The sequence below is a fragment of the Rhinichthys klamathensis genome, unplaced genomic scaffold (assembly GCF_029890125.1).
Source record: "Rhinichthys klamathensis goyatoka isolate OS25496 unplaced genomic scaffold, OSU_Roscu_1.1 h1tg000009l_1, whole genome shotgun sequence".
NCBI lineage: Eukaryota > Metazoa > Chordata > Actinopteri > Cypriniformes > Leuciscidae > Rhinichthys > Rhinichthys klamathensis.
Window position 1 is genome coordinate 104,682 of NW_026606562.1, and position 23,511 is coordinate 128,192.

Sequence of the window (23,511 nt, forward strand, 5' to 3'; positions counted from 1 at the left end):
ATCAATATTCAAGGAACATCTACACAGTCGCACTTGTTTGCTCATTACACTTGTTTATTTGAACAGTACACTGAAGGCAGTTTATAACACTGGGGCATCATTCGCACCACACGTTTTGGCCATTGCTCTTAATGTTTTCAGGCTGCTTCACCCAAAGCAAATTTAATCAAACCTGAAATTATGAAAATAAACAGTTTTAAATCAACTTAATCTATCATACAGTTAAATCACTATAATTGAAACTTAAACCTGCTAGTACTAGTGTTACTCTCGCCACATCGGTAAGAGAATGGGACTTGAACCCTAAAGAGCGACTCTTTTACTACTTCGGCTTTTTGTCCTTCTTAAATTCGGCGATTTGACTAAAAATGTCCACCAAATTGGAAGGAAGATCTTTCTTGAGGCTTCCGACCGAAGAGCGTCGCTCCTCTTGACCGCGGCTGTTTCTCTCCGCTCTCTCCATCTTCTCGTCCCCGCTTCGCTCCGACACGCAGCGGTTTCTGCCCTGCGAGGAGCACTCCTTGGAGTAGCGGTCAGATTGGTGAGAGTATTCGGATTGGCTCGAGGAGGAAGAATCCCTCCTGCTTCTGGCACGATCTGCGGTGCCGTGCGTCCCACCGTTTGCATCCGCTCCTCCCAGTCTAGACCCATCTTTGACGTTCTCCGGACTCCTGTCGGTAACGTCTTCAAACCTACCTCTCCCGTCTTCGCTCCGGCCTTTTCCCCAGGGCTGTTCTCCTTCGCCGAGGAGTTTGGTTATGGACTGTTTCTGGTTGATGTAAGAGGCCGAGGTGTTCGCAGGAGCCGGGAACCAGTCGTCCTCGAGCGTCTTATCGCTACAAGACGACACCCTCCGCTTGTGTTTCTTACTGCCGTGAGACGAGCGCCGGCGCTTGTGCTTCCGTTTCTTCGACTTCTTCCGACTCGTTGAAGGGGAGTCGTCGCCCGTGGTTGAAGACGAGTCTGAGGACGTGGAGGAAGAGGTCGACCGCTTTCTTTTCTTCTTCTTAATTCTACATGGGAGCAAACATCACACTGAAACTCGCATGGGACATCAACAGTGATTAAAAGAGTAAAACACAAGAGAGCTCTTACCTTGCTTTGATGGACGAAACACTCAGATGGTCACGTACACAATGCGAAGTGTTTAGAGTGAGAACACATGTTTAAATCAGGGCTAGGCGATAGTTTAATAATGTTCACATTTTGAGGATATTCAACATGCATCTCATTAGGTGACGCAGCGAAGTCATTTTATTTTTTAAATCGAAAATTTTTAACCGGACATTAAACCAGTCATAGTAAAGTTCTTGGTCAACGAGTCCACTTTCGATATTTCAGCTGAACACATTTTTTTGATATTTCTACCCTAGCACCATTTTCGGTCAGCACGTTTTCAATTGATGATTTCAGTTCTCCAAAACTATGTCGGCCGAAACAGAAAACAAAATGTCGTTGATTATCTCCTAAAAAGGACACATGTCAGGGTCTGGGCAGATTAGATGGTGAGAGAACAATCATTCCTTGTAGAAAACATGTACTAATCACAAGCAAGTGACAGAACTGATTTACACCAATTAAACTTACCAACTAAAATGCTTATGTTCCAAGTTTAAATCAGAGGGGCTAATAAAATATCCAGTAGCACTTTATTTTACAGTCCTGTTCCCCATGTACATACTATGATGTACTACTACTTGTATTAATTACACTGACTGGGTAATAACTAGGTACTACCCCTAAACCTAACCGTAACACATGTTTATTACCTTATAATACCAGTGCTTTCTTAGGCAAGTATCCTGTGAGCACACGCACTGTAAAACAAAGAACATCAACCTAAAATCCTCATATTTCAGAGTAGAAAAACAAGATAGGACTGTAAAACTACTCTGACACAATCTTTTGGAAAAATAACAGGCAAATAATAATTTTATTTAAAAAAAACTAAACAATAATAAGTGCATTAAAATCATCATGGTGTTTGTAAGGTTGCTTAAATTTATATCACGCAAATATAGGGTGAATATTTAGGTATATTGCCCAGCCCTAATTTAAATCCTGGACTTAAGGACCAAAATTATCGTTTTAAAATGATAAAAATTCTGATCTCAGTCCATCCATTGTTTCCCATAAGACATATGTACATAAGAAACCACAATGCAGATTTAATGTAAATTTAGTTGTTAAGGCTGTTGACACCAAGAACAATAATGCTAAATATATCACCGTCCACATTATTATTAGCACAATGCATTTATGACTTTATATGCTCACTCTTTAAAGTGGGGTGGATTCTGATTGGCTGGCAATGTTTTTATAATTAATTAGCCTGGGAAAAATAAAAGATTCTCAAAGTTATTCCAACAATATCAATATCGTTCCTCTGTGTTGTTGTAGTGTGGACTACACTATTCGTATAGAATTAGAACGATTATTAGAACGTAATAGATATAGTTATTGTCTTTGGTGTGAACAGGACTTTACTTCCTGATTTCGAATGAACAGTGTGTACGTGACCAAATATGTGCTTGACAGGAATAAGAACGTGAATCAAGATGGTGGTGTTGACATTACCTTTTCTCTTCTTTTAGGATTTTACGCAATTTCTCTGCACTTGTCTCCACGGTCTTAGATCTTTCCTGCTCTTTGGCAGCTTCCTGTTCTTTCAATTTAAGCGATTTCTTTAAAGCAGTTCATTTACAGGGTAAAATTGGAAAAATGATCAGGAAATTCATCAAGCATGCATGCGTGCAGCACACAGGACGAGCAATTTCACACAAGTGCCGTTTTCACACCCCAAGCGAAGTATTCAGCGTCAGGATGTTAAGCAATGACAAAAAAGCGAAAAAAAAAACATTTTTTATATTCAGCAAGATGCAGTTACCGTAGTACCAGGAGCAGAATACAAACCAAAGGTGGTGGGGTTTATGTCCACATGGGGAAATTATGTCAACCCAGTGCAATCAGGGTTAAAGGTCCCATCAGTCAGGTTTCACAGGTCCAAGATCAGATAGATACATAAATAACAAAAATACTTCATCAGTACTTCAATACTTATCAGTTGCAAAACCTCATGCAAGTTTGTTTTTGATAACGAAAAAGTAAAAATGCAGTGTATTAAAGTCCCCCTGTGGTGAAAATCACGTTTTTAATGCTGTTTGTGTTTTTAATATGCTTTAAGACAAACCGTGTGTAAATTCATAAGTCGACAGCATTGCTGAGTATTTCCTCCTTAAAACTGCAGTGAACCAAAGACAGTCTCAAAAACACGGTTTGAAATCGCTGGTGTTTCTGACGTCACAAACGACCTTGTAACCAATCAGATCAACGTCTGATCGTCAACCAGTGGATCTCTGAGCTGAGTGAGTGAGTGGAGGCGGGGCTCATTTGCATATTCATAGAACCGCGCATACTAAATGAGGCAAGGGTGTCGAGTTACATTCAAGATATTTTAAGGCATGAAGAGATTTTGTTCAAGGAAAGAACGCTTAAATATGTCATTTTGGTGATTAAAGGTGATTTTTAAGATTTATAAAATGATTGACTACAGGGGGACTCTAACACATGTCCCTGAAATACTAGAAGCTAACTGTGGGATTAAATCTGCAGCGGCAGCCAATCATGTATTAGTGCCGGTCAGGTTTATCCAGCTCACCTGGATGCGTATCTGAAGCTTCTCCAGCGCCTCGGCTGCCTCTCGAAACGTGTCGTCCAACACCACGGCTCTTTTGTACAGACCCTCGGCGGTCACCAACTTCTCTTCCTCTTCAAGTCTGCGCAGAAAAGATCAGATCAAAACTAAAATGATTATGAAACTGCTAAAAGGATGCACAGGTGTTAATGCATATTGATATCAATGCAGTGAGTTTTCCAAGCCACAATGTCTATATTGATATTTGGCAAATATTGTCCATAATAATGTAAAAAAAGAGTGTTGCTGATGTTGGGGCATTGCTACGTGTCGTGTTTTGGCAGCATCTGGGGCATTAATATTCAGTTGTTAATAATATTAAAGGCCCCAATATACTACAAGCGAAATTGAAGAATGAAATGGTGTGGCGACGAACAAATTTATAGTAGAAATTGAAGTGTAATTCTAATTGAAAGCAACACTAACACGGTTTATTTTCATGTTTAATACTGTAAAGCTGTTTGGTTTAAAGCAATGTTTTTACCCCTAAGCGAAGAACAAAACTAAAAATGTTGCTGAAATGTTCTTAAGAGTCTACTTCCAAGTCTATGTGACATGCAGGTCACTAGACAGGGCACTTACTCTTCATCTGGAGTTACACTTTTGAAGTGTAATTCTTACAGGTAGGGGTTTGTTCAAATTATAGGCGGCTGCTAGGGTTTTTTTGGGTGGATGCCCAGTTCAGACGAGCCCAACCCAAGTCTCGATGATACTGCAATTACACTGCACAGTTTAATACACCACTGATGGAACAAGCGAGCATCCCCGGCATTTCCAGAAGTGAAGCAAGAGCAAGAACAAAAGCAGGCACGACACTTATCCGGGAATCTTCTGAATAGATGTTCCCCTTACAGAGACGTACTTATGAAAACATAACCGGAATAATCACTTTAATTGTGATGGGCATGTAAATGCGGTTAATGCTACGCCACAGGCGGGTTGGGTCTAGTCTGAAACGATCACCTGCCGCTCAGGTAATGAATGCAAGGGAATTCCTACAGGTGAATCACACATGCATTCTTGAGATGGTTTGGGATTAAAAACATAAAATAAATGCCATTTAGGGGCATAAATGCCTGACAGCATAGTGCGTCTTCAAAAAAAAAAGTCAAAACATTGGATCTGATCATTAATTTGGCCATGTAAATGCAGCGCAGATAATGGTAAAATCACTGTTTTCCACTGAAGAACTAGAGTTTGTTGATGACATACTGTCCTCCTCTTTCCACTAGCGTCTGGCAGAGGTATTTCTTAGCATTCCTGTGCGTGGGACAGCTCTCCAAGGCCAGCTCAAAGTCACCGATAGCTTTCATCAAGCTTCCTTTGGTTGCATATCTACAATAAAATAAGAACAGCTTCAGTAATGATGCAACACGAGCCAGAAACATGAGTCTTTATATCGAGGTGTTGTGACTTACAGCGCTCCGCGAGCCACGAGCGCCTCCACGTTGTTGGTGTCGATCTCTAAGGCCTTGTTGTACTCGTTCATTGCGTCTACGTGACGACCCGATTTGAAATGGTCCACACCGGTTTTAACACTATAATGATTTGAAGAAATGATACGGTCAGTTCTAGTTTATTGAACTTAAATATTTAGTAAATGAAAAATAAAAGTCATTAAAAAAAAGATAAATAAATTCTTAAATTTGTACTATTTGCATATATGCTTGTTTATGTGAATTTATGTTTCCAACTTAAACAGCATTTTCAAGAAACATTTCAATTTATTAACTGTAGTAATAACGTTTTCCTTGAAAAACCTTGATCTTAATTTAAAAAAATATATATTCACTTTAAAAAAAGGTTTCATTAGTTAAACTAACAATGAAAAATAGTTATACCGCATTTATAAGTCTTAGTTAATTAAAAAAATTACTAATACAGTTTTTTTTATTAAAAGTTGTATTTGTTAACATTAGTTAATGCCCTGTGAAATAACATGACCAAACAATTATATGTTTTATTAACTAACATTGACAAAGATAATTAAATGCTGTAACAAATATATTACTCACTGTTAGTTCATGTTAGATAACACATTAACTAATTTTAACAAATGAGACCTTGTTGTACAGTTACCAAAAATAATTATATATTTTAAAATAATAAGTTCCTTTTAAAAGTAATGCATTACAATAATGTGATACTCCCTAAAAAAAAAGTAGCTAATTGCATTAGCTACTTTTCATGGAAAGCAATGCGTTGTTAAATTTGTTACTTTTCACCTGGGCTGGGACTTGGTTATTTGTTTTTAATAACAACAAAACAAGTTGTCCTTCCAAAGCAAAAGTGAAACTAATAAAGCCTCATGCTGAAGAAAATGGTTTTGTTTATTAGTATGGTTGAACTGAAGGTCATCGAAGGTCAGCAACAAAGACACTGGTTAATAAAGTGAGATTAAATAAAGTATATTTGTGTTGATTAACATTTAATTATTTCAGGCTTGCATTATATACTGAGTTTGCATTTCACTGTTTTTATTAATTTTGAGGAATACCGAATCTGTTTCTTTTGCTATCTGATCATGTACTGTAACTCACATTAGTTTAATGCATTTACCCCCAACACTGATACTGAATATCATGAAAATATTTGTTTTACACAAACCAGGTTAGGGTGTAGAGAAGGTTTAGGGGTTAACATCTGTTGTAGAAATATGTAGGCGATCAGCACTGAGATTGACATCAGTAATGAGTAATTTATGATATAATATATATATATATATATATATATAAAAATATTAGTGCTGTCAAACGATTAAAATATTTAATCGCGATTAATCGCATTGATGTCATAGTTAACTCGCGATTAATCGCACATTTTTATCTATTCTAAATGTCTCTTGATTTCTTTTTGTCCCATTATTTTTTCTCATTTTAATGCTCTTATCAACATGGAAAAGTGGATCGGCTTGCTTTGTGCAAATGTTTTTTATTGAAAACAACATTGGCTGTGTTCAATTTCACACTAACATTCTCACTTGGAGCAAATAATCTCTCACACAATGTAACACTGTCCATCAATAAAAGGGTGAAAGAAATACTGACGAGGTCCTGATATTGACGAGGGGGCGGAGAATTCGCATCAGCTGTGTGTGTGTGTCTGTGTGTGTGTGTGTGCTTGGCCATCATCAAGTGGTATTTCAGACTGGACGTGCTGTGATGATGATAGCTCAGTTCACAACGACTAAACACACAGATCACTTTGGTCTTGTAAACTTTCCATTCAGAATCTTATTGGCATCCATTTCGGCGTCTCGCGCTCGTCATCCACTCAAAACGTAACGTTAACCAACTATTTGGCCGGCTCGCAAGCTCAAACAAGTGTGTGTGCAGCGTGCCTGTTGTTTTGTTTCCGGTGTAGCTAGATCCGCTTGCGCTTTGGTCGACGAAGCAACAAAACGTCCTCGCGCATGCCGCGTCCTGTTGCAAAAGCATGTGAAAAAAAACTACAAAGTTTGCTAGGCCAAAAAGACCATTAATCGCGTGATAAAAAAATTGACGCCGTTAAAATGGGTTCACGTTAACGCCGTTAATAACGCGTTTAACTGACAGCCCTAATATATATATATATATATATATATATATATATATCAGTAATGAAATCTTTAGAATCAACTAAAGAGTTTGCACTAAGAAGATTTGAGAAATAAAAATCACGCGTCCACTACGCATTGGATTGAATGCAGTAAGTCTCAAAAACTTTGTAAAAACAAACCATTTCAAGGCCCAGGATACAGATTGCTTCTTCCGAATAGCTGTTCCAAAATCCTCTTCTTTGAAGCGCTTGCTGTACATATAATAAATCCATTTAACTGAGAAAACACCAATGCAACTGGGAATGACATAAGTGTGTAAGAGAGAACATACCTCTGAAGCCCCCTCATTAGTGAAGGAGTTTGAGTACCACTTATTCCCAGCTTTCCCAGGAGGTAGTCCACATTTAAGGGGTTGGACAAGCCAAGCGAGTCGTCCAAAAGCTTCTCATAAGTCTCGTTGCAATCCGTGGCCACGTTTTCACCCCGGCTGAAAGAGTGGAAGTAACAATAAACAACAGGAAGTCTGAGATACATGACTAAATGTTCGTTTTCTTGATTCAACATACGTATAATGAAGAGGAAGATCTTCTTTGCTTATGACACCCAGTTTGACTTTATTCAAGTGAGTAGCCAGCGAAGAGGAGTACAGGGATAGCGTCAGCTTCTCGTGGTAGCGGTCAATGTCCTTCACCCCAGCTGTGGCATAAACATCACTTTATCCAATCTAATAATCCGTTTATATACTAATATAATCACTGATCTTCCTTTTTAAAAAGAGTTAAAAAAAACACCATACCTCTGATTAAATCCCCAATCTGGTAATAAGACAAAGGATCATCATGATTTCCAGTCGAAGGCACATTTCTTACTGGACAGAGGGCCTTTTGATAGACAACATTAATTTTTAGAATCGCATTTGACTGACATATGGTTTCATATGGGCTTGAAAAACTTTTACACAATTTTTAGCAAAAGTTTCCATTTAAAGACTCAAGTAAAAAGTAATATATTCCTTACATTTTACACTTAATCAGATGGAAGCTTGTTTCCGCCACAGAATAAAAAAAATAGAAAAGACAACTACGACTATTTATCTTGCAATTCTGACTTTACAACTCGCAATTATGAGTTAATTATGAGCAAGACTTCACATTTTTGAGAAAAAATTCAATATAAACTTATTGTTGAATTTGTGAGTTATAAATACAGCTCACAATTCAGATTTTTCTTTATATCCCCACAATTCAATTTTTTTAACTTTACTGTGAAGCCAAACCCCCTCATGAAAGAAGAACGCCGTCATGTTTACAACAGTGACGATGAGCGCTTATCAGGATCAACTAAACGCAGGCTTTTTTCACGTATTGTTGCAGTAAACACAACACTCTTGAATGAGTAATTTATTAAGATGCACGCCGCTCTGTTGTCATAGGGAAATCAACATTTTCATTAACATGAAAACTGTGATTGGTTGATTTACATGTCAGTCAGACGTCCTCTTGGCCAATGAAAGCTGCGATAGAATCCAGATCTTTGATATTTGATATATATAAATGGATATCCCTACTGACAACCCTATTTGAGAGTAGTTTAGCCTATATTATTTTTTGTTATGTTTTTTCCTCAGGATTGAGATTTGAAATAATAATTGAGATCCAAGTGTCCTTTTTAATTATTTTATTACATGGTGGAGACACGCTTCCATATAATCATTAATTGCAAAAAAGGATAGCATAAAAACATCATGAATTCTTTATTAAAAATACATCTGTATTTGGAATTCTGTTGCTGATGCATTACTGGTGTCGAATTACACACTTTAGAGAAGAAATAAATGAATCAACTCAACCTTTATCTCAAGATCCTCGATATCCCTCTCCAGTCCACCAGCGGTGCAGAGAAGCGTTACAAATAAACCGAAGTCTCGTACTGAATTGATCCTTCCGATAAGCATGTCTCCACGCTCCACGTCCCTGTAGAAGAGCTCACGCCTCTCTTCAAACGACACCTCCATGAACTGCTCCAGCGGGGGCATGATGGCGTACGCCTCTGAAACAACAACACACTCAATCATTAGAGAAAGAGTTTTAGAAGTATTTCCTGGTTGCTCATTTCCATACAATTAAAGTGAATTGGGACTGGGGCTGTCAAGCTAGCTACAATGGAACACAACACATAAATCATAAAGACTACTTGGACTTTTGGTGCCCATTCACTTTATATGGAAAAGAGCGAACAGGAGTAGGTGACGGGTTTGGAACTAAATTAGTGTGAATAAATCTTTTTGAGAGAAATATTCCTTAAACAGAAATAAGATTTTGAATTTCATTTGAAGGTAATGATGACAGTCCACCTCCAGATTCCTCCTGCCATTCATCTGCTGGTGTGGATGATTTCCATGATGGTGCAAACAGAAGATCAGCTTTCCTTGCTATGTACTGTTCCAGAACAGGACTTGTATCTTCTGTATCCCTGTTTTAAACCAAGAACGACATCCACCAATCAGAGATGTCTCTTACACGTGAGTGTGTGTGTGTGTGTTTATTTCTTATAGTGTATTTTAATTATAGTATTTGAGACAGACCCCTGGGGTATAAATGATAACAGTAAGTTAAAATAATATTTCCCATCAAATTATGTAATTAAAGTAAACAAAAAAAACTTACTTAAATTGCATGACTTCAGATGTGTATGGAAGGCCATTTCTGCCACATAAGAAAACAAAATCATGCTTTGATAAATCATAAAACTAAGTTATACTTATTAAAAAAAAGTCGCAATTCTGACGTACTAAGTCGTATTTATGAGATGAACAGTGGAAATTATTACAAACCAAGTCATAATTCTGACATAAAATAGTTGAAATTATGACATATTAAAGCGAAAAATGAAAATTCTGACATCATTTACTCACCCTCATGTCGTTCCAAAACCATAAGACTTTCATCCGTCTTCGGAACACACATAAATATATATTTATTTTTTATATATATATATATATTAATATTTTTGGGAGATTCTGTCAATCCATTGACAGCTACGCAACTTTGACGCTTCAATAAGTTCATAAAGAGATCGTAAAACTAATCCATATGGTTTAGTACAAATTTTCTAAAGAGACTCGATCGCTTTATATGATTAACTGATTAAATTTAGGCTTTTAATCACATATAAACATGCATCAACGCAAACATCAGTTATAGTAAGCAGAAGCTCAAGCATGTTCGCTTGACGTGCGAAAACCAATGAGGTTCATTCTCGTGTTACGCAGCACGTTTGAGCTTCAGCAAGAGCCAATGAGGTTCATTCTCGTGTTACGCAGCACGTTTGAGCTTCAGCAAGAACCAATGAGGTTCATTCTCGTGTTACGCAGCACGTTTGAGCTTCAGCAAGAACCAATGAGGTTCATTCTCGTGTTACGCAGCACGTTTGAGCTTCAGCAAGAACCAATGAGGTTCATTCTCGTGTTACGCAGCATGTTTGAGCTTCAGCAAGAGCCAATGAGGTTCATTCTCGTGTTACGCAGCACGTTTGAGCTTCAGCAAGAGCCAATGAGGTTCATTCTCGTGTTACGCAGCACGTTTGAGCTTCTCCAAGAACCAATGAGGTTCATTCTCGTGTTACGCAGCACGTTTGAGCTTCTGCAAGAACCAATGAGGTTCATTCTCGTGTTACGCAGCACGTTTGAGCTTCTCCAAGAACCAATGAGGTTCATTCTCGTGTTACGCAGCACGTTTGAGCTTCTGCAAGAACCAATGAGGTTCATTCTCGTGTTACGCAGCACGTTTGAGCTTCAGCAAGAGCCAATGAGGTTCATTCTCGTGTTACGCAGCACGTTTGAGCTTCTCCAAGAACCAATGAGGTTCATTCTCGTGTTACGCAGCACGTTTGAGCTTCTGCAAGAACCAATGAGGTTCATTCTCGTGTTACGCAGCACGTTTGAGCTTCTGCAAGAACCAATGAGGTTCATTCTCGTGTTACGCAGCACGTTTGAGCTTCAGCAAGAGCCAATGAGGTTCATTCTCGTGTTACGCAGCACGTTTGAGCTTCTGCAAGAACCAATGAGGTTCATTCTCGTGTTACGCAGCACGTTTGAGCTTCTCCAAGAACCAATGAGGTTCATTCTCGTGTTACGCAGCACGTTTGAGCTTCAGCAAGAGCCAATGAGGTTCATTCTCGTGTTACGCAGCACGTTTGAGCTTCTCCAAGAACCAATGAGGTTCATTCTCGTGTTACGCAGCACGTTTGAGCTTCTGCAAGAACCAATGAGGTTCATTCTCGTGTTACGCAGCACGTTTGAGCTTCAGCAAGAGCCAATGAGGTTCATTCTCGTGTTACGCAGCACGTTTGAGCTTCTGCAAGAACCAATGAGGTTCATTCTCGTGTTACGCAGCACGTTTGATCTTCAGCAAGAACCAATGAGGTTCATTCTCGTGTTACGCAGCACGTTTGAGCTTCTGCAAGAACCAATGAGGTTCATTCTCGTGTTACGCAGCACGTTTGAGCTTCTGCAAGAACCAATGAGGTTCATTCTCGTGTTACGCAGCACGTTTGATCTTCAGCAAGAACCAATGAGGTTCATTCTCGTGTTACGCAGCACGTTTGAGCTTCAGCAAGAACCAATGAGGTTCATTCTCGTGTTACGCAGCACGTTTGAGCTTCAGCAAGAACCAATGAGTTTCATTCTCGTGTTACGCATCACGTTTGAGCTTCAGCAAGAGCCAATGAGGTTCATTCTCGTGTTACGCAGCACGTTTGAGCTTCAGCAAGAGCCAATGAGGTTCACTCTCGTGTTACGCAGCACGTTTGAGCTTCTGCAAGAACCAATGAGGTTCATTCTCGTGTTACGCAGCACGTTTGATCTTCAGCAAGAACCAATGAGGTTCATTCTCGTGTTACGCAGCACGTTTGATCTTCAGCAAGAACCAATGAGGTTCATTCTCGTGTTACGCAGCACGTTTGAGCTTCAGCAAGAACCAATGAGTTTCATTCTCGTGTTACGCATCACGTTTGAGCTTCAGCAAGAGCCAATGAGGTTCATTCTCGTGTTACGCAGCACGTTTGAGCTTCAGCAAGAGCCAATGAGGTTCACTCTCGTGTTACGCAGCACGTTTGAGCTTCAGCGAGAGCCAATGAGGTTCATTCTCGTGTTACGCAGCACGTTTGAGCTTCTCCAAGAACCAATGAGGTTCATTCTCGTGTTACGCAGCACGTTTGAGCTTCAGCAAGAGCCAATGAGGTTCATTCTCGTGTTACGCAGCACGTTTGAGCTTCTCCAAGAACCAATGAGGTTCATTCTCGTGTTACGCAGCACGTTTGAGCTTCAGCGAGAACCAATGAGTTTCATTCTCGTGTTACGCATCACGTTTGAACTTCAGCAAGAGCCAATGAGGTTCATTCTCGTGTTACGCATCACGTTTGAGCTTCAGCAAGAGCCAATGAGGTTCACTCTCGTGTTACGCAGCACGTTTTAACCAATGAGGTTCATTCTCGTGTTACGCAGCACGTTTGATCTTCAGCAAGAACCAATGAGGTTCATTCTCGTGTTACGCAGCACGTTTGATCTTCAGCAAGAACCAATGAGGTTCATTCTCGTGTTACGCAGCACGTTTGATCTTCAGCAAGAACCAATGAGGTTCATTCTTGTGTTACGCAGCACGTTTGATCTTCAGCAAGAACCAATGAGATTCATTCTTGTGTTACGCAGCACGTTTGATCTTCAGCAAGAACCAATGAGGTTCATTCTCGTGTTACGCAGCACGTTTTAACCAATGAGGTTTATTCTCGTGTTACGCAGCACGTTTGATCTTCAGCAAGAACCAATGAGGTTCATTCTCGTGTTACGCAGCACGTTTGAGCTTCAGCAAGAACCAATGAGTTTCATTCTCGTGTTACGCATCACGTTTGAGCTTCAGCAAGAGCCAATGAGGTTCATTCTCGTGTTACGCAGCACGTTTGAGCTTCAGCAAGAACCAATGAGGTTCACTCTCGTGTTACGCAGCACGTTTGAGCTTCAGCAAGAGCCAATGAGGTTCATTCTCATGTTACGCAGCACGTTTGATCTTCAGCAAGAACCAATGAGGTTCATTCTCGTGTTACGCAGCACGTTTGAGCTTCAGCAAGAACCAATGAGGTTCATTCTCGTGTTACGCAGCACGTTTGAGCTTCAGCAAGAACCAATGAGGTTCATTCTCGTGTTACGCAGCACGTTTTAACCAATGAGGTTCATTCTCGTGTTACGCAGCACGTTTGAGCTTCAGCAAGAACCAATGAGGTTCATTCTCGTGTTACGCAGCACGTTTTAACCAATGAGGTTCATTCTCGAGTTACGCAGCACGTTTGAGCTTCAGCAAGAACCAATGGGGTTCATTCTTGTGTTACGCAGCACGTTTGATCTTCAGCAAGAACCAATGAGGTTCATTCTCGTGTTACGCAGCACGTTTGATCTTCAGCAAGAACCAATGAGGTTCATTCTCGTGTTACGCATCACGTTTGAGCTTCAGCAAGAGCCAATGAGGTTCATTCTCGTGTTACGCAGCACGTTTGAGCTTCAGCAAGAGCCAATGAGGTTCATTCTCGTGTTACGCAGCACGTTTGAGCTTCAGCAAGAACCAATGAGGTTCAATCTCGTGTTATGCAGCACGTTTGAGCTTCAGCAAGAACCAATGAGGTTCACTCTCGTGTTACGCAGCACGTTTGAGCTTCAGCAAGAGCCAATGAGGTTCATTCTCGTGTTACGCAGCACGTTTGAGCTTCAGCAAGAGCCAATGAGGTTCATTCTCGTGTTACGCAGCACGTTTGAGCTTCAGCAAGAACCAATGAGGTTCATTCTCGTGTTACGCAGCATGTTTGAGCTTCAGCAAGAACCAATGAGGTTCATTCTCGTGTTACGCAGCACGTTTGATCTTCAGCAAGAACCAATGAGGTTCATTCTCGTGTTACGCAGCACGTTTTAACCAATGAGGTTCATTCTCGGGTTACGCAGCACGTTTGAGCTTCAGCAAGAACCAATGAGGTTCATTCTCGTGTTACGCAGCACGTTTTAACCAATGAGGTTCATTCTCGTGTTACGCAGCACGTTTGATCTTCAGCAAGAACCAATGAGGTTCATTCTCGTGTTACGCAGCACGTTTGATCTTCAGCAAGAACCAATGAGGTTCATTCTCGTGTTACGCAGCACGTTTGATCTTCAGCAAGAACCAATGAGATTCATTCTTGTGTTACGCAGCACGTTTGATCTTCAGCAAGAACCAATAAGGTTCATTCTCGTGTTACGCAGCACGTTTTAACCAATGAGGTTCATTCTCGTGTTACGCAGCACGTTTGATCTTCAGCAAGAACCAATGAGGTTCATTCTCGTGTTACGCAGCACGTTTGAGCTTCAGCAAGAACCAATGAGGTTCATTCTTGTGTTACGCAGCATGTTTGATCTTCAGCAAGAACCAATGAGGTTCATTCTCGTGTTACGCAGCACGTTTGAGCTTCTGCAAGAACCAATGAGGTTCATTCTCGTGTTACGCAGCACGTTTGATCTTCAGCAAGAACCAATGAGGTTCATTCTTGTGTTACGCAGCACGTTTGATCTTCTGCAAGAACCAATGAGGTTCATTCTCGTGTTACGCAGCACGTTTGAGCTTCAGCAAGAACCAATGAGGTTCATTCTCGTGTTACGCAGCACGTTTGAGATTCAGCAAGAACCAATGAGGTTCATTCTCGTGTTACGCAGCACGTTTGAGCTTCAGCAAGAGCCAATGAGGTTCAGTCTCGTGTTACACAGCACGTTTGATCTTCAGCAAGAACCAATGAGGTTCATTCTCGTGTTACGCAGCACGTTTGAGCTTCAGCAAGAACCAATGAGGTTCATTCTCGTGTTACGCAGCACGTTTGAGCTTCAGCAAGAGCCAATGAGGTTCATTCTCGTGTTACGCAGCACGTTTGAACTTCAAGAACCAATAAGGTCAAGCACGTACGGTTGAGCTTTTATGTTTACTGATTAATGTGAATAAAAGCCTAAATTGAATCTGTTTGTCATGTAAAACAATCCCGTCTTTAATTTTTTTTTACTAAACCGCTGAACAATCTCTTTATGAACTTTTTGAAGCTTCAAAGTGGTTGTTGTGTAGCTGTAAATGGAGGGACAGAAACCTCTCAGATTTCATTTAAAAAAATCATTTTTAAAAAGAACCAAAGTCTTACGGCTGTGGAACAATATGAGGGTGAGTAAATGATGCAATAGTTTTCATTTTTAGATGAACTAACTCTTTAAGTAATAACTAAAAGCTTAAAAAGTCGAAATTATGAGATACAAAGTCGAAACTATGACTTTCTATATCATAATTATGACTTTTTATGTCAATGTTTTCTTAAGTGGCAGAAAAGATTTATATTGTAGTAATACAAGTCATATCGTATGGACTACTTTTAAGCTGCTTTTAAAGCTGCAGTCCGCAGTTTTTCCTCTTTGTCGCCATCTCCGTTTGAAATCTGCAATTGCAGTCATTCGCGGAATTATCAACTTTAGGTGAGTTGTGCCTCGGCACGGCACAGCGCGGATGTATCCAATGTTTTGAGGAGAATGTGCGGCTGTCAGTCACCGTGCCGGTGTGGATACTGGCATTCAGAATCACAGATTCTACTTTTTGGAAGTATGACCAGCATAAGAGTTTTCACCGGAAAATGTCTGAACAAGTGAGTAACATCCACTTTTTTTCTTCTGACCAACTAACTGAAAAAAAGCATTGCAGTAAATCACGCTGATTAAATCTAACAATCGCTTATCATATCACGTCAAACCGTGCAAATTTTACTTTGTTCTCAAATTGTTAATGTTAACAACATTAGCATTGCGTGACTACATTTAAAGCCCTTCAGATATTTATCCGTGTTTTCGCATGGGCCGGTTGCAGTCTTTTGCATTTTACAACGGGTGAATCTCTAGTTGTCACTGGTGATTGTTGTTTGAACCTTTCTAGATCCGCCATCAAATTAATAAGTTTAATTATATCAAGTGCTGTGAGAAAAGGCTATACAAATCCACACGCAACATAGCCTACTAGCCGAGACTCTTCTTTATGTGTACAGATGTGACGTAATGACTCAATATAGTCTACTAGCCAAGACTCTTCTTTATGTGTACAGATGTGACTTAATGACTCAATATAGCCTACTAGCCGAGACTCTTCTTTATGTGTACAGATGTGACGTAATGACTCAATATAGTCTACTAGCCGAGACTCTTCTTTATGTGTACAGATGTGACGTAATGACTCAATATAGCCTACTAGCCGAGACTCTTCTTTATGTGTACAGATGTGACGTAATGACTCAATATAGTCTACTAGCCGAGACTCTTCTTTATGTGTACAGATGTGACGTAATGACTCAATATAGCCTACTAGCCAAGACTCTTCTTTATGTGTACAGATGTGACGTAATGACTCAATATAGTCTACTAGCCGAGACTCTTCTTTATGTGTACAGATGTGACGTAATGACTCAATATAGCCTACTAGCCGAGACTCTTCTTTATGTGTACAGATGTGACGTAATGACTCAATATAGCCTACTAGCCGAGACTCTTCTTTATGTGTACAGATGTGACGTAATGACTCAATATAGCCTACTAGCCGAGACTCTTCTTTATGTGTACAGATGTGACGTAATGACTCAATATAGCCTACTAGCTGAGACTCTTCTTTATGTGTACAGATGTGATGTAATGACTCAATATAGTCTACTAGCCGATACTCTTCTTTATGTGTACAGATGTGACGTAATGGCTCAATATAGCCTACTAGCCGAGACTCTTCTTTATGTGTACAGATGTGACGTAATGACTCAATATAGTCTACTAGCCGAGACTCTTCTTTATGTGTGCAGATGTGACGTAATGACTCAATATAGTCTACTAGCCGAGACTCTTCTTTATGTGTACAGATGTGATGTAATGACTCAATATAGTCTACTAGCCGAGACTCTTCTTTATGTGTACAGATGTGACGTAATGACTCAATATAGTCTACTAGCCGAGACTCTTCTTTATGTGTACAGATGTGACGTAATGACTCAATATAGTCTACTAGCCGAGACTCTTCTTTATGTGTGCAGATGTGACGTAATGACTCAATATAGCCTACTAGCTGAGACTCTTCTTTATGTGTACATATGTGACGTAATGACTCAATATAGTCTACTAGCCGCGACTCTTCTTTATGTGTGCAGATGTGACGTAATGACTCAATATAGTCTACTAGCCGAGACTCTTCTTTATGTGTACATATGTGACGTAATGACTCAATATAGCCTACTAGCCGAGACTCTACTTTATGTGTACAGATGTGACGTAATGACTCAATATAGTCTACTAGCCGAGACTCTTCTTTATGTGTGCAGATGTGACGTAATGACTCAATATAGCCTACTAGCCGAGACTCTTCTTTATGTGTACAGATGTGACGTAATGACTCAATATAGCCTACTAGCCGAGACTCTTCTTTATGCGTGCAGATGTGACGTAATGACTCAATATAGCCAACTAGCCGAGACTCTTCTTTATGTGTACAGATGTGACGTAATGACTCAATATAGCCTACTAGCTGAGACTCTTCTTTATGTGTACAGATGTGACGTAATGACTCAATATAGCCTACTAGCCGATACTCTTCTTTATGTGTACAGATGTGACGTAATGACTCAATATAGCCTACTAGCTGAGACTCTTCTTTATGTGTACAGATGTGACGTAATGACTCAATATAGCCTACTAGCCGATACTCTTCATTATGTGTACAGATGTGACGTAATGGCTCAATATAGCCTACTAGCCGATACTCTTCTTTATGTGTACAGATGTGACGTAATGGCTCAATATAGCCTACTAGCCGAGACTCTTCTTTATGTGTACAGATGTGACGTAATGACTCAATATAGCCTACTAGCTGAGACTCTTCTTTATGTGTACAGATGTGACGTAATGACTCAATATAGCCTACTAGCCGATACTCTTCTTTATGTGTACAGATGTGACGTAATGGCTCAATATAGCCTACTAGCCGATACTCTTCTTTATGTGTACAGATGTGACGTAATGGCTCAATATAGCCTACTAGCCGAGACTCTTCTTTATGTGTACAGATGTGACGTAATGACTCAATATAGCCAACTAGCCGAGACTCTTCTTTATGTGTACAGATGTGACGTAATGACTCAATATAGCCTACTAGCTGAGACTCTTCTTTATGTGTACAGATGTGACGTAATGACTCAATATAGCCTACTAGCCGATACTCTTCTTTATGTGTACAGATGTGACGTAATGGCTCAATATAGCCTACTAGCCGATACTCTTCTTTATGTGTACAGATGTGACGTAATGGCTCAATATAGCCTACTAGCCGAGACTCTTCTTTATGTGTACAGATGTGACGTAATGACTCAATATAGTCTACTAGCCGAGACTCTTCTTTATGTGTACAGATGTGACGTAATGACTCAATATAGCCTACTAGCCGAGACTCTTCTTTATGTGTACAGATGTGACGTAATGACTCAATATAGCCTACTAGCCGCGACTCTTCTTTATGTGTGCAGATGTGACGTAATGACTCAATATAGTCTACTAGCCGCGACTCTTCTTTATGTGTGCAGATGTGACGTAATGACTCAATATAGTCTACTAGCCGCGACTCTTCTTTATGTGTACAGATGTGACGTAATGACTCAATATAGTCTACTAGCCGATACTCTTCTTTATGTGTACAGATGTGACGTAATGACTCAATATAGCCTACTAGCCAAGACTCTTCTTTATGTGTGCAGATGTGACGTAATGACTCAATATAGTCTACTAGCCGAGACTCTTCTTTATGTGTGCAGATGTGACGTAATGACTCAATATAGCCTACTAGCCAATACTCTTCTTTATGTGTACAGATGTGACGTAATGACTCAATATAGCCTACTAGCCGAGACTCTTCTTTATGTGTACAGATGTGACGTAATGACGCAAAGACATGCTCGAATCTCCCGCGGAAATCCACCAGTACCACTGGAATTAAAAACATTATTACAAGCTTACCGTTTTGAATCGAGCTAAGGCAAGCAGATAGTTTTGAACACTGGCTGGTTATGTACTGGCACAAAATTATTAGAATAATTTTTAACACAAAAAAGTTACAGACTGCAGCTTTAAATATAATAAAGCTCTAGTCTCCATTCACTTTCATTGTACGGAAAAGAACAACACGAACGTTCTGTTAAATGTCTCAATTCGCGTTCCACAGGAGTAAAAAATACATGTCATTCATGTTTGAAACGACATGCAGTCGAGTAGCTAATTGATTAAAGAGCATTATAATTATTCAATTATTTTGGACAGAATAGCTATTTCTTTAAGTACGTTAGCCTAACGAGCTATTTATAGGGACTTGGGGTCTCAACGCAAACATGATATAGGGATCAAATGAAGCATGCACAATGATCAGAAACGACTCTTACCTTTGGTTAAGAGTTTTGGTGAGATCAGCAGCCACATGTTTAAAGTCTGGGTTTTCATTCTGTTCACATTTTAACAGTGACAACAGGTTTTCACCATGATACGATACAGATTGTCTGAGCAAATCTCTCTCCATTATAAGTGTCTCCAACACCACATTTTCACACTAAATGTGTGCAGAAATATCACCCAAATATTAACACAGATAATAAAAGGAGAGGATCTTCAACTTAACTGATTGAGTAAGTAACTATTAACTATTAGCATCTGTTAACCTTTCAGATACTAGCTGAAACCCCGACAAAGATTGTAGAGAATAACACTGTCTGAAATTGAGCAGAAATAGCTGCAACTGTAAACGTGTGCCTATGCCAAACGCGAGACGTGGAAACCGGAAGAGAACCGGAAAAAGACTTTACTTCAAACATTTTTGGACATTCTTAAAGATATATCTTTTTTTAAATCTTCGAAATTGCATTAAAATACAGCTTTTTAGAATGTAGTTTGCTTCGCTTAAACGGAGCATTAGCCAAACAAGAAGCACACGAGAGGAGGCACAAACGGGAAACGTTTTGTTGTTGTCTTGTTTTCAAAATTAAAGTCGGTGGTAAAAAACAAGCATCAGGTTGCGTGGTTTTCAAAATAAAAGTTACACAGGAATGCTTTTTGTTTTCAAAATGAAAGCTATTCCACTACTAACACACAAAATACAAACTACATTTTTTTTTTAATTCAAACTACAATCACATTTAATCCCAAATGCTCTGAATTCTAAAGACTACTGTAGAATATACATCAATAAATAAATAAATACATTTTGAGAGGAATGGAAATGAGGCTTACTTAGGACCTTTACACAGTGCATGCCATTGTAAGACTGTACATCCATCCCTCAAAGCTTCATTTTCATCTGTTTTAAATTCTATATGGCATTTAACCACCAGAGGATTTATAAATGACAGTGAAGCACACAACTGATGCTGGTAGGTCACATGATTATGACAACATGACGCTGTAATGTGCCCAGATTACATTCACACTACACACACTCATACTATATATAAAACATACTCTATTTTTTAGCAGTTTTACTAAAGACTACTCACTAAGAGTGCCTACTCAAGAGAGTATGTGACTTTGGCAGCAGCCTAGGTCTATAACACCTCAAGAGTCCCTCAGTCATGTGACAGCAAAGGCATCAAGCTTAGCTGAGCAATAACTATAAACTCCATTTCATTCTCATTTCAATACAAACTTGAAATGATATAATTGTGATTAATATAAAGATATTTTAGGGGTAGAAGAATGTTTAGGTGTCCCGTTCACACAAGGACGATAACTACGCATAAATATTTAGTTTTAAAACTCGTTCTAAATTTAAAAGAGTGCAGAGTCCATAACACAACTACAACAATATCGACACCGAGAAACAATATCATGGGAATCACTTTCAGAACGATTCTTTCCAGATGATAAAAAAAAAAAAATAATTAACATTGACAGCCAATCAGAATCCATCCTGCTTTGAAGAGATCGAGCATTTAAAGTGGCAGATGGCAAAAAAATGCAGCGCGCTTATAATAAACAGAACATTATCATGCATTGGTTTCTATGCTAATATACATTATAGTTAGCCTATTGTAGTTATCTTTATTTTTATTGTGCTTGGTGGGAAAAGGCCGATCGTTTATGCTTTGCTATCGGCTTTATAAAGACTCTTACATAATACATATTATTAACTATAAATAGTTCATCATATGCAAATTCCATCTAAGAACAATGCAAATTAAATGGGAGAAATTGTTTATAATCAAATCCATGCACTAACAGAAAAATAGTCTGATCTCTCTCTGTAGAACAGCATGGCATATTTATATTGTATGAGTCACTAGGCTTGTTTGAGATGAGCAAAATCTGCGCAGAACCGATCACCGGTGATCAGCGCGAGATGCATGCCGGTTAGAAATGTGTCCGAGTGCGGTCCGCCTTGCTCTGACAAATGAAACAACTCTAACAGAGTATTAATTTCGTTCGTTTGTGTTAAATAAAAGGCGAACTGTGCTGAAATGTGTTGCTTTTGAAAGCAGGCTTTGCTCGCTTTTGCTGCTGTCAGTTTATTGACAAGCAGTTTCTCTAAGCTGGCTAGCATTGTTATTTACTCTCTCCCGATAGAACCCCTTTCATTTCTCTTCCTTCTCCATATCTTCCAAAGAAACTGCGGCGTATCGGTTACATGTAAAATGTAAACAAATACTAAGCTGCGCTGTCTCTCTTTCGCTATTTCTGGATGAATGTTTAGTCGCGCCTCAGTGAAGTTCTGAAGGCGTTGCCCCTGGCAACCGATAGCGTCTCCTACCATCATGGCCGACCGGCTCAGACCCCGCCCAAATCGGCACGTGACTCCTCACTCTCAATACAGTGTAACTGTCCACTGGGTTGTGTTGCGAAAGACACGCAAGCTCGCTTAATCACCTCTCTGTCGTGTGCGCGTGCGCGGTTAGGAGCGCGCCGTTAGGAGCTTAACACATCTGTCTCGCATGCACGCTCGCTCGCTATAGATTACAGGATATTTTAACTAATTTGCGGTAAAACTATAGTCAATAGATCGCACTGTCAGAGAGTTTGGGGATATCCACACATAATCTATACACATAAAACATGATATCAGAGTTTTAAAATCAAACATTTTAAAAGAGAACAATACATCACGGTTGTTTAAACCAATGAGCATTAAGCTGTGTCGTCAGCAAGTCGTTTCCCATCATGCTTTTGATCAGCGCAGTCGGTGGAGAGCAACTGCGCGCGACTGCAGAATCCGACACGTGCGCCTTGCGGTCGCGAGACTTTTTTGACTCACGTCAGCATGACATCAGAGCAAGGCGGACCGCACTCGGACACATTTCTAACCGGCATGCATCTCGCGCTGATCACCGGTGATCGGTTCTGCGCAGATTTTGCTCATCTCAAACAAGCCTTGTTTTTATGCTTTCAGGTTAACACATGGAATGCAAGCAAACACCCGTGACCCAGAACCATAATTTAATAGAAACACCTATCAGAAGAATTCATATTCACTCAAAGCCAGGAAATAAACAGGAGAAATAGTTTCTCCATTCCACTCCAACTACACAATCAGATGGAAATATGAACTGTTTATTAACAATTTTTACAATAGGGTTCAATTTGTTAATGTTGGTTATGCTTATTAATTTTTATTTTATTTTTTATTGAGCCTTATCAGATATCTTACAAGACAAGCACAAATAATAATAATCATGTTTTATGCCGTGCATCTCCAAACATGTATCAACAGGGCACTTTCTTGTTCCTTACAGTAAAGGAGTGGTTCATTAATGGGAAGGGTGGTATGTATTCACAACAACAATGCAGCCAGATATTTTAAGTGATCTGTTGTATCAGTACAATTAAAAAGTTAAACTAGTTGTTATTTTTAACAGTAGATTTGATAACCTGTTATATAAGTATATAATATGGGTGGAGTTTAAGAACAGTTTTAGTCTGATGTCAAAACATATCAGTCCTCCGTCAGTTTCCATATCAATCAATCAGAAGATGATCAGTCATTAATAAGCATTATTCACATTAGGTTGCTTCTCAGAGGTCGTTTTTTCTCACTTTAGTTTCATTAGCAAACTCTTGAAAGATGTATCGATTTATTGTATTCGCTGGATTGGCTTCACTGATTGGTAGATCAATACTAACAGGTAAGAGGTCTATTTAAATCTAAATATGTGATGTGATACTGAAATATAACCATGACTAAAA

The 23,511-nt window shown here is 39.4% G+C and overlaps 1 protein-coding gene across 2 annotated transcripts; it reads right to left on the reverse strand.

The window, feature by feature from the left end:
* Positions 1–318: 318 nt before the first annotated feature.
* On the reverse strand, positions 319–19,958 carry ttc14 (tetratricopeptide repeat domain 14). Of its 2 annotated transcripts, none has more exons than XM_056260504.1 (12): positions 19,728–19,958; positions 9,586–9,704; positions 9,082–9,281; positions 8,029–8,113; positions 7,799–7,928; positions 7,564–7,719; positions 7,412–7,483; positions 5,113–5,232; positions 4,907–5,029; positions 3,659–3,776; positions 2,578–2,684; positions 319–1,013 (listed from the first exon to the last, which is right to left on the reverse strand). In XM_056260504.1, the coding sequence occupies exons 1-12, from the start codon at positions 19,859–19,861 to the stop codon at positions 323–325; spliced, it is 2,055 nt and encodes a 684-aa protein (XP_056116479.1). In that variant the 5' UTR covers positions 19,862–19,958; the 3' UTR covers positions 319–322. The 2 variants fall into 2 exon arrangements, with proteins under 2 accessions (XP_056116479.1, XP_056116480.1); XM_056260505.1 differs by lacking the exon at positions 19,728–19,958 and adding an exon at positions 9,899–9,933.
* Positions 19,959–23,511: the final 3,553 nt, after the last annotated feature.

What these genes read in the sequence shown, in the direction of transcription:
- ttc14 (XM_056260504.1), bottom strand. Translation starts at nt 19,861, where the DNA reads ATGGAGAGAGATTTGCTCAGACAATCTGTATCGTATCATGGTGAAAAC. An exon ending in TCGAGGATCTTGAGATAAAG is followed by an intron (nt 8,114 to 9,081) that starts GTTGAGTTGATT and finishes GTCTATCAAAAG; the next exon opens with GCCCTCTGTCCAGTAAGAAA. An exon ending in CTCGTGGCTCGCGGAGCGCT is followed by an intron (nt 5,030 to 5,112) that starts GTAAGTCACAAC and finishes ATTTTATTGTAG; the next exon opens with ATATGCAACCAAAGGAAGCT.